This window comes from Vombatus ursinus, unplaced genomic scaffold (assembly GCF_900497805.2).
Source record: "Vombatus ursinus unplaced genomic scaffold, bare-nosed wombat genome assembly UNPS02010219.1, whole genome shotgun sequence".
In the NCBI taxonomy this organism is placed as follows: domain Eukaryota; kingdom Metazoa; phylum Chordata; class Mammalia; order Diprotodontia; family Vombatidae; genus Vombatus; species Vombatus ursinus.
In genome coordinates this window covers 2,062,454-2,073,984 of record NW_020949997.1, presented here as the reverse complement: position 1 = coordinate 2,073,984, position 11,531 = coordinate 2,062,454, and the positions used below count along the sequence as shown (strand labels likewise).

Genomic DNA, 11,531 nt, shown 5'->3' with positions numbered 1-11,531 from the left:
AATATTGACAGCAGCCAGAAAGAATTAATTCAAGTATGATGGAGCCACACTCAGGATAATACAAATTTAGCAGCTTCTACATTAAATGATAGGAGGGCTTAGAATATGATATTCCAGAGGGCAAAGGACTAGGGTTACACCCAAGAATCACCTACTCAGCAAAACGGAGTATAATTCTTCAGGGGGAAAAAATGGCTGTTCAATGAAACAGAGGACTTTCAAGCATTTTGATGAAAAGACCAGAGTTGAATGGAAAACTTGACTTTCAAATACAAGACTCAAGAGAAGCATAAAAAAGTAAACAGGAATGAGAAATCATAAGGGACCTAATAAGGTTAAACTGTTTACATTGCTACATGGGAATATAATACTTGTGCCTCTTAAGAGCTTTCTCATTATTAGGGCAGTTAGAAGGAGTATATATAGACAGAGGGAACAGGTGTGAGTTAAATATGAAGGGATGATATATAAAAAAATAAAATTAAGGGGTGAGAGAGAAATGCACTGGGAGAAAGGGAAAGAGAGAATGGGGCAAATTATCTTACATAAAGAGGCAAGAAAAAGCTTTAGCAGTAGAGAAAAAGATGGGAGGGGGTGAGCATGTTTGAACCTTATTTTCATTGGATTGCTCAAAGAGAAAACATACTCAGTTGGGTGAAGAAATCTATCTTACCCTATAGGGAAGTAGATGAGGGAGGGGAAAATAATGGGAGTGGTGATAGAAGGGAGGGCAGAGTGAGGGAGGCAGTGGTCAGAAGCAAAACACTGGTGAGGAGGGACAGGGTGAAAGGAGAGAGAAAAGTATAAATGGGGAAAAATAGAATAGAGGGAAATACATAGCTAGTAATCATAACTGTGAATGTGAATGGAATGAACTCTCCCATAAAAGAGAAGTGGATAGCACAGTGAATTAAAAAGTAACAGGAAGAAATAGACAGCAAAACCATACTAGGGGGGACCTCATCCTACCCCTCTCAGAACTAGATAAATCTAACCACAAAATAAACAAGAAAGAAGTTAAGGAGGTGAATAGAACATTAAAAAAGTTAGGTATGATAGACCTCTGGAGAAAACTGAATGGGGATAGAAAGAAATATACCTTTTTCTCAGCAGTACATGGCACCTACACAAAAACTGACCACATATTAGGACATAAAAACCTCACCTTCAAATGCAGGAAGGCAGAAATATTAAATGCATCCTTTTCAGACCATGATGCAATAAAAATTACATGTAATAAGAGGCTATGGAAAGATAGATTAAAAATTGGAAACTAAATAATCTAATCCTAAAGAATGAGTGGGCCAAACAACAAATCATAGAAACAATCAATAATAATAAGGGCCCCTCTGTGCCATTATTTTGTAGGTTTTATTTTTTTGTAAATAAATCAGTGTTGTACTTTGTCAAGTTTTTTTCTGCCTCTATTGAGATAATCATGTTTTTAAAATTTTAATATGATTATTATTTTCCTAGTTATCCATACTTGCATCCTTTTGTATAAATCCAACTTGATCATAATGAATTACTATAATTGACAGGATCTTCTTTAAAATCTTAATTGATATTCATTAATGATATTGGAAAAGTTCCCTTGTACTTTTTTCTATTGTTCAGTTATTATGACATCTCATTCTGCAGCCAGCTGCACTCATTTGGATTTCTTTGACTTCTCCATCATGCTCTACCCCTCTTTCAGCTTTCTTTTCTGTACTGTCTTTCTCAATTAGATTGTAATCTCCTTGAGGGTAAAGACTATCTTTTTTGTCTTTGCATCTCCAGCTCTTAGTACCATGCCTGGCACATAGTAGGTTACTTAATAAATGTTTATTGACTATTGACTGTATTTATTTCACGAAAAGGGTCTGGTAGAGGGCTTTCTCAATTTTTTGAGAATATTTGTGTATTTCTACTAATTATTCTTTAAAAGTTTGACAGAATTCTCCTATGAATCCATCCAGACCAGGAGTTTCCCCCTTCCTCCCCACTTCCTTCTTTTTGGTTGTTCTTTTACAGTTAATTCTATTTCCTTTTCTGTGTCTGGATTATTTAAGGTATCCATTTGGTCTTTTGTTAGTTTTAGCACTTCATATTTTTGAAAACATTTCTCTATTTTATTGTTTTCAATTTTGTTAGTATATACAACTGTGCATAGTAGGTTCTGATAATTCTTATTCTCATTTTATTGTGATTTAATTGTATTTCCTACTTTGTTAGTTTTGTCATCTTATTTTTTTAATTAGGTTGGCTAAGGATTTATCAAATTTGTAAAGTCTTTTTAAAGAACTAGCTTTTAGTTTTATCTTTTTTATAGCCTTTCAATTTTCAGTTTATTTCTCCTCTAATTTTCAATATCTATCTCTTCTATGCTTATCTAGGTAGTGCATTGGAGAGAGTACTGGAGAGTCAGGAAGACCTAATTTCAAGTCCTGCCTCAAACACCTACTAGCTGTGTGACCCAGGACCAGTCATTTAACACCTCTTAGTCTGTTTCCTCATGTGTAAAATGGGGATAACAGCCCCTAACTCACAGAGTTCTTGTGAGGATTAGATAACAAGTAAAGCCCTTTCTAAACCTTAAAGCACTCTACAAATGCTACTCTAATCATTTGATGTCTATTTTTAAAAATCCAGTGTTCTTTCTAGTATGTAAAGGGTTTTTCCCCCTCCCAAAGGTTTGACATAAACAGGAAGGAAGGATCTCATGGCTATGTTGTAATCACCCCCTTGAACTAAAACATCACAATTTTCTTTGAGGGACATATAGTAATTCTGGTTGTTAGTTAAGGGTTAAGCTCGTGTTGAATTATCCACTCACAACCACCCCTCAGGGCTGCTGGACACAAAATCATCATTGTTCTACTTTCAAAATTTCATGTGAAGGGGCAGCCCCCTTCTGGAACTGGAAAGGTTTCATTATGCATGTCCAAACTAACTATAAGGCTACTATCCTCACCTGGTATGCTTCTTCTTTTACTAATGAGTCACATGTTGGCTCCTGTAAAGGCACACCTTAGATCCACAGATTCATCTTTAAAAGGCTGAATACAGGAGAAAATAAAACTTTAGCAAGAGATTAAGGTTGGGTCTTTGGTTAGGAAAGATAGGATTCCAGTACATCTTCAGTGTTAGAGCTAAGTTAACAAAGTTTGCTAGTTTCAGGCTGGTGGTGACCTCCCTCAACCATGCCAGCATTTTGTAATTCCTCCAGGGTAAATTGCAGTAACTTGTTCTACTTGGTACTGCCTGGGAGTCCCACAGGAGGGTGGCTGCAGCTGGGGCAAGAGCCTGCAGTCCATCACCTGAGCAGGGTGAGTCAACATGACCACACCCTCACCATGCTGCAGGGCCTATTCACAGGCTACCACCTCCAGTGCCAAGCTTAAAACCTTCCTGGGACCCAGGTGTCTTCTCCATGACCTGACCACACCTTCAATCTCTTCCTTCAATCTCATCGAAGGTGACAGTCACAGGTGAATGTGAAAGAAGGACAAGGTACTCTGGTGACACCATCTTAGAACTATCAGGTGCATTTTTTCTTTGGTAGTGACATATACCTGTCTTTCTGGGATGGGTAAAGTGCAGCCCTGGTTGAAGGTACATAATCTTTAGAGGTCCCCTCCTGACCTAGATTCTATGACAAGTATTCACAGCCTTTGGGTGAGGGAATGTTTTTTATTTTCCCAATGCCTTGAATTCCCAAGATCTATGTTTGAGTTTGGGGACTGGGATGGGGGACCAGGAGGACAGAGGCATATAGGTAATGATGCATGTATGGAGGGAAGAAAAGTACCATATAAGCATTGAGTGGAGTCAGGAAGGATGCACCAAGGCTGTCTGTTAGGAATTATAGCAAATCAGGGGTGGTGCTAGGGATATAGGAAACAGCTTGGAATTTGTTGGCAGCTTCAGATTTACCATATGGGAGCTCATGTTTTGACTTACCTATGGTACAATTTGTATTGAGGCCTGGATTGAAGTCCTTTACTTGCCTAGATTGTTCAATTCACAGAGGGTGAGGGGGAAGAAAAGAACACTTCTATATTATAAAGCTTTAAGATACTAGCCTCATCTTCCCAAATTTTCAAAAGCTGGAGTTAGTAAATTTAACTATGGAGATCCTTTCTCCTTGGTTAGAGAACACATTCCTAATGTCCTCTCTAAGAATGGAAATGTAATTGTCTATTTGAGAAACACTGAGACTGTTAATGTTCATAGGTCAGATCTTATTAGAAAGCCCATTCCCTTGAAAAATGTCAGGAATGGAATGGTAAGACATTCGCATCTTGCCACCCACCTAGGGACAAAGGAATGCTGAGTCAAGAAGTTAAAATGACTGCCTGACTGATGTGCTTCTAGGCTGACAATCCTGGGTCACAGGACCAAGAGTTGGAGGGAACCTTAGCGACAGTCTTATACAACCTCTTCATTTCACAAAAGGGGAAAACTAAGACTCAAGTACCTTCGCCAAGGTCACGTAGTATTCAAATAGCAGAAATGGGATTAAAACCCTGGTCCCGAGCCTCCAAAGCTATTTTCCTTTCCACTATAGCACGCTGCCTTTGCTGTTGATCTACATGATTCTAAGGATGAGTGGTCCATTTCAGGGTTACACCCACATTTTAGGGTAATCCTCTTGGACTGAATCACATATAAAAAAGATGGGAATGTTTTTGAATTCACTGAGCCTAGATTTACGATCACATAGGATGCAATGTCCTCCATGTCTCCAACTTTTCTGCCTTTGTGCCTTAGCTTACACCCCTTTCCTGTTCCTAGAATTTGCTCTGTCCTGCCCTAGTCAACAACTGCAAAAGAATTCCACGTATTCTTTTAAGTCCAGCTTACATGCCTCCAACTGGCAATTTCCCTCTGGAGACATCATAGAGCATTTTATTGATGTCTCTTTTATATTATTATGTATCATTTCCTATTAGGTCAGTGGTTTTTAAAGTGTGGTCTGGATACCCCTAAGGGTCCCCAAGATCCTTTCGGGGGTCCTCGAGGTAAAAACTATTTCCATAATGATACTAAGGTGTTTTAATTTCTAATACAGTAAATTATTGGTAGATATAACCTATGTAAACAAAGGTCTTGGTGGGAGGGGAAATCAAATGAATTTTGAAGAATGTAAAAGGGTCCCAAGACCAAGAACTGATATATCAGATTACGTCATGACATCTTATTTCTTCCCGAGTAACATGCATGTGCAGTACATAGTAGGTGTGTAATAAATCGTGTGTTGACTCTCTGAATAAAAAAGATCTAGGCTTTTGGAAGGTCAAAAGATGAATTCCATCAAAGGTTTTTCCCAAAACAAATTGAAAGACGTTAAGAAAGCTAAATAAGCAAAATATGCACTTGTTACAAAATAATTCTTCCCTTTATAAAAGGATTCACTGTAAGGTTCCTTTTCCACATTAGTGCACTGATGATCATTTAATCTACACACAAGAATTGCATGTAGCATCACACCCCTACATGAACTTTGATAGGACATAGGAGGCTTATGGTAGAGATTTCATTGGACATGCCCATATTAAAAATGATGTTGCTCCTGTCATTATTTTGGCAACACAAATATGCTCCAAAATGTAATCTCCCTACCTCATTGTGCATACCAACCACAGTTCCATTTTTCTGAATCTTTGTGATGTCGCTATTAATTTCCGTTGAGGCTTCAGAAACATACCATTTAAGCCTATTATTTTCTAAAACACTTTCATTGCCAATGTGTTTTATTATCCCACATATTAGGACATGATTCTAATTAGCTAGTCATTAATCTGGTATTATAAATGTACGAAATCAGAGTACTAAATCTGACCTCCCTAGGACTGCCAGGCTAGCATAGCAGGCTCCAAAATGCAGTGGCTGCAGAAGCCCATAAGACAAACAGAAGGGTGGTGATGGGGAAGTTCTTACTCAAATAGAAATACAACAAACAGATGCTTGGTGATCAAGAGGCTGAGATCATCCAAGTCGATTGCACTGAAACATTTCTCAGATGCTGGGTTGTTTTGTTTTTTTTTTAAACACAGGTTTCAGCTTCTTGTTACTTGACTCTAAGAACAGATGAAGTAGAGAAGCAATAGTGTGGTCAGTGGTTGGTGCAAAAGGAAGTACTCATGTTGGCCCTGTTCTTAAAGTCTTTCAGGGAACCAGAAGGTAAATCTTTTTTTCCCTCCATACATATGGGTTATTTATGGAAATAAATCACCTCATAAGCTCAGAAACAAAGGCTCTCTTAACTTATTCCACATCAGTTGGTGATAAAAGGGAAAAAATGGGCTAAAAATTTCAGAATTCATTAATTTTCCCTTATATTAATATGGATTAAAAACCATGCCTCCTTGGGAACAAAGTGTAAACTGTTTAATATTAATAGCTTTAAGCATTTTCTTGATTGTTCTAACTGCCCTGTAGATCTTGAAAAAAATTAACTGGGAGGCAGGCTTTTAGGGATGAATTTTTTTAATAGATAGAATCCACCTTTAATAGTAACATCCTTCTTTCCGATCAACTATGAATTCATAAAAAGAAGAAAAACCCATATAGGATTGGATCATAGAAGGATCTTTAAATGTAAATGAACTATCTGAGATGGCAGAAATACACCAAAATACCTCATGAAAGAAAAAGAGAGTAACTGTCTTCTTGGAGCCAACTAGCTCTTTGATGTTCACTACACATGTAACCTTGGGTAAACAATTTAATCTTCCTGGTTCTCAGTTTCTACATCCATTTAGAAGAAAAAGAGAGCTAGATGAGATGGCGTGAGGTCCCTTCCAGCTCTAAATCTATGATGCTATGTTTCATGTATTTTCTCAGTATTAAGATTCTTGGAGCAATGTTTCCTCTAATGTATCCCAAGAGTTAAAATGAAGGCCAAAAGGTCACCGAGTTGTGAGTTAGTAACTCCTATTTGCCAGTAGCAATCCATAAATTAAATGGAGAGAGCAATAATCTGCCTGCACCACCCTGTGTCACACACCCTCAATCTCACTGCCAGGGATGCTAAAGCTGGGCCACGGCAAATGAAAACTACAGTAGGAGTTGCTAGAGGGGGAGAGAGGGAGTAAAGGAGGAAGGGGAGGGAAAAGAGATGGAGAGATACAGAGGAAAAAAAGGAAGAGGGAGATAAAAGGAGAAGATAGATAATATAGCAGAGAAGACCTCAGCACCTGAACTGGACTTCTTAATGTTATACACACATTTAGTATTTTGTTTTGGGTACTGTAAGTGTGTAAAGGTGACTTCTTGGTCATCTGTGTAAATCAACAGTGGGGAGAGATGAACTAACATAAAGCCAAGCATACCACAGGGTGTGACAGACTGTAAAATACAATGAAGCAATACCATTAGGATTGAGCAAGGTTGAAATGGAGAAAAAGTTTTAATGTTTAATTTGAGAACTTCCATATAGCAGTGACTTGAGATATATAATCCAAAGAATGTTAATTTCAATGCGAAGTTAATAATGTGAAAATCTTTAGCTTTCAGTTTTTATTTTATTTTGGTAGAATTTGCACATCTAATCATTGTAATTGGGGCAAGGCTGTTCTGGCAATATTATTCCAGAGATATGGTTAATTCAGCATCAGGTACAACCAAATAAATGCAAATAGCTGAAAAAGGGTAAAATTCAATGTAGGCACAAAAAGTCTCTTTTAACACTTATGAGACCAAAACTACACAGAGAATCCAGTTAAAGACTTCTAGCTTGAAGTCACCTAGAATCTTTGGAATGCTTGATAGCCACTGATCAATGGAAGAGAAGCAACAGAAATGTCCATATAGAAAGCCAACCTAGGGCAAAAATTAAAAATTAAAAAAACAAAAACAAAAACACATAATTCCTAGTTGGCACAAATGTATTGGTTGGCTAGAGAACAATAGGAACTACTTGGTTATATTCTCCAGCATCGACTCATAATCCTTTAATTAGGGCAAATCTTTCAAAAGGAAGCATAATTTATTATTGCCAAAGGAAGTAGTGGAAAATTCAAATATCTGTGTGTGCATATGCAAAGACATCTATACCTCACATATGTTTCTCTCTCCTCTACCCTCCCCACCTCCCAGATATATCAACAACGTAGGATCCAGGGTCTTAAAAATAATCTTGCTTCAGAGAGACATGATTTGGATTGTTTTTCAAGTTCTTCAGGCAATTTTTGTAGTTGAGAAAAATGTGATGAGAGGGCGAGACCCAGCAATCCATGGGCATGTTAAAAGATGTGAACAAGTCATCTTGGGTAAACTCTGCTCTGACTTCAGGCCAAGGCTTTTTTCTTTCTTTGTGGGTTGGGTTTTTTTTTTTTTTTTGCATAAGGCTGCACTAAAAGTATTATGACATTCAAATGATATAAAGTCCAAGTAAAGGAACCTTCTTTATTCAAGGCTTTTCATCTTCTTCTTCTTCTTCTTCTTTTTCCTCCTCTCGGACGATAGATTTTGGTCAGATCCCATGACAATTTCCTCTTGCTTTTTCTTTTTCTTCTTTCTTGGCTCTATGGCAGAGGTCCCTGTACTAGGCTCTTGCTCATCACGAACTGGTCTCTCCTGGGAAGAAGCATCCAGACACTGCTCACAACCAGGGTCTCTAACCTGCTTCTCAGCAAGGGTCTTTTTTTTTGACTCATGGTCAGCATGCCATGCGTCCTCTTCCTCCAGACTCTCCTTTTTGGGATGTTTGGCCTTGGGTTTGTTCCAGTCCTTGGCTTCTTTCCTTTTCTTCTTTTCTTTTTTCTGTTTAGTCCTTTTTTCTTCAAAAGGCTTGGTTTCAGCAGAAGCTGTGTGTAAGGCTGTTGATTTGTTCTTTAGCTCCAACATTCGTTTGGCAAAATATTCCTGTACAGTGAGGTTACTGGTCACCGTGGGAGTGGTTTTTTCCTCAGTTGCAGCAGTTGGGCTATGATCTTCCTAGAAAATGGGGGAAAATGGTTTAAAAAAAAGTTTTATTTTGAAAATGAAAGAAAATCAAAGAAAAATTTCCAAATAGTCCAGTTTCTCCCAATTTAATTGGAAGACTCTGCCTACAGTCATCTACATTTTGGGTGTCAGAAAAATTAAGGTAGGACTTTTTTTTCCCCTGGCATTTCTTTTCTGTTTGTCATCTTTGAAGTACAGAAAAAGATTCTCTCTTTTTGGTGAAAGTTAAAATGGGGAAACAGGTACTGTCCAACTAACAATAGCTTGTGTTTCAACAAGCTGATTTATAAATCATTTATTTGGAACTCAAGAGCACTGGGACCACTCCGCTCCAAACCCCCAACCCTAGCTAGGGTAGCCCTATTTAAAGAATAGTGGGAATGTTCACTCTGTAGTGAATTCTCCCCACACCCAGTGACTTTATTTATATATAATATATATAATGCATATAAGCATATGACATCAACAAGTCAAGAGTTCATAACTCAGAGAGGCAAAGAATATCTATTCACCACTGTTGAAAATCAGTGAAACATATGCTTTGATATGAAATGTGTTCATATACTCAGAAGGTCTGAAGGATAGAAAAAAATGAATTAAATTAAAAGAAATAAAAGCAAGAGAGCATCACATAGGGGTATTGGCCATTTGGTGATAAAGTAATACAAATGTGTCAAGAAGGAGGAAGCAATTTATAATACAAGAAATCAACAATAAAATAGGTCTAGGGAGTATTGTTTGTATAAGCAACTTTAAAAAAGATAATCAGATAATAAATAATGCTAAGCTTATCCTTTAAATCAGTGATTCTCAAAGTAGGTTCAGGAACTTGTGGGGGTCCCCAAGACCCTTTCAGAGGGTCAGTAAGATCAAAACTAATTTCATAATAATACAAAGATGTTTAAATTTCTAATACATTAAATATCAATAGATATAATCCACATAAATGAAAAGCTCGTTGGCATCCCTACTAATTTTTAAAAGTATAAAGGGGTTAACTAGTATTAGAAAATTACTCAATCCATTCTCTTCCCCATTATTTTCACAGTGAAGAGTGATTATCTGGTTCTTTCAGAAAGCCAGGCCTGGAGTCAGGAAGACCTGAGTTCAAAACCGGCCTCAGACACTTACTAGCTATGCGACCCTAAGCAAGTTAACTTAATCTGTGTTTGCCATAGTCTCCTCATCTGTAAAATGGGGGAAATGATAGCACCTACCTCTCTCAGGGTTGTTGTGAGGGTCACTGAGATAATAACTGTAAAACACTTATCACAGTGCCTGGCAAACAACAACAACAACAGAATCGGACCATAAAAAGAAACCATGGCAACGGGGAAGATCAAGACACAAACTCAGAAGCTACTGAAGTCAAAACAGCCACAAGTAAAGCCTCAAAGAAAAGCTATGAATTGGACACAAGCCCAACAAGAATTCTTGGAAGAGCTAAAAAATTATTTTCAAAATCAATAGTGGTAGAGAAAAAAAAATAGGTAAAGAAATGAGAGCAAAGGAAGAAAATTATGAAAACACAATTAACAACTTGGTAAAAGAGATACCAAAAAGTACTGAAGAAAACAATACCTAAAAAAATAGAACTTGCAAAATGGAAAAAGAGGTAAAAAACTTCACTGAAGAAAATGATTCCCTGAATGACAGAATTGGCCAAATGGAAAAAGAGGTACAAAAGCTTACTGAAGAAAATGATTCCTTAGAAATTAGAATTTGGCAAGTGGAAGCTAATGACTCCATGAGACATCAAAAAAAAATAAAATATAGTCAAAAGAATTAAAAAAAAAATCTAAGAAAATGTGAACTATCTCATTGGAAAAACAAGTGACATAGAAAACAGATCAAGGAGAGATACTTTAAAAATTATTAAATAACTTGAAAGCTATGATAAAAAAAGAATCTGGACCTCACATTTCTAGAAATTATAAAGCAAAACTGCCCCAATATACTAGAACCAGAGGGTAAAAAAGAAATAGAAAGAATCTACCTATCACCACCTGAAAGAGATCCCAAAATGAAAATTCCCAGGAACATTAAAGCCAAACTCCAGAGCTCCCAGGTCAAAGAGAAAATACTTCAAGCAGCTAGAAAGAAACCATTCAGATATCATGGAACCACAGTCAGGATCACACAAAAAGCAGCTACCACGTTTCCCAGAGTATAACCCTTCAAGGGAAAAAATAGATATTTAATGAAGGAGAGGACTTTCAAGTATTCCTGATGAAAAGATCAGCACTCAATAGAAAACCTGACTTTCAAATAGAAGACTCAAGAAAAGCATAAAAAGGCAAGTAAACATGAAAAAGAAAGCATAAAGGACTCAATAAGATTAAGCTGTTTACTTTTCTATATGAGAAGATGGTACATATAACTTCTAACATCATTATTGGGGCAGTTAGAAAGATTTTGCTTAGAAAGAGGGCATGGAAGTGAGTCAATCATGTTGGGATGATGTTTAAAAAAAAAAGGATAGGCGAGAAAGAGGGATGTCCTCAAAGAAGGGGGAAGGGAAAGGAAGACTAGGGAAATTATCTCAGAAAAGAAGTGTACAAGGAAGAGCTTTTACAGTGAAGGAGGAAAGGGGAGGG

The 11,531-nt window shown here is 37.2% G+C and overlaps 1 protein-coding gene across 1 annotated transcript in view; it reads right to left on the bottom strand.

Annotated features, from left to right (window-relative positions):
• Positions 1-7,377: 7,377 nt before the first annotated feature.
• The window catches only part of PINX1 (PIN2 (TERF1) interacting telomerase inhibitor 1), a 97,085-nt gene continuing 92,931 nt past the window's right edge, over positions 7,378-11,531 (bottom strand). Inside the window, exon 7 of the mRNA XM_027853777.1 lies at positions 7,378-8,925. Within this exon, the coding sequence (XP_027709578.1) occupies positions 8,395-8,925 (531 nt within the window). The 3' untranslated portion in view covers positions 7,378-8,394. The remainder of the gene's footprint in view (positions 8,926-11,531) is intronic.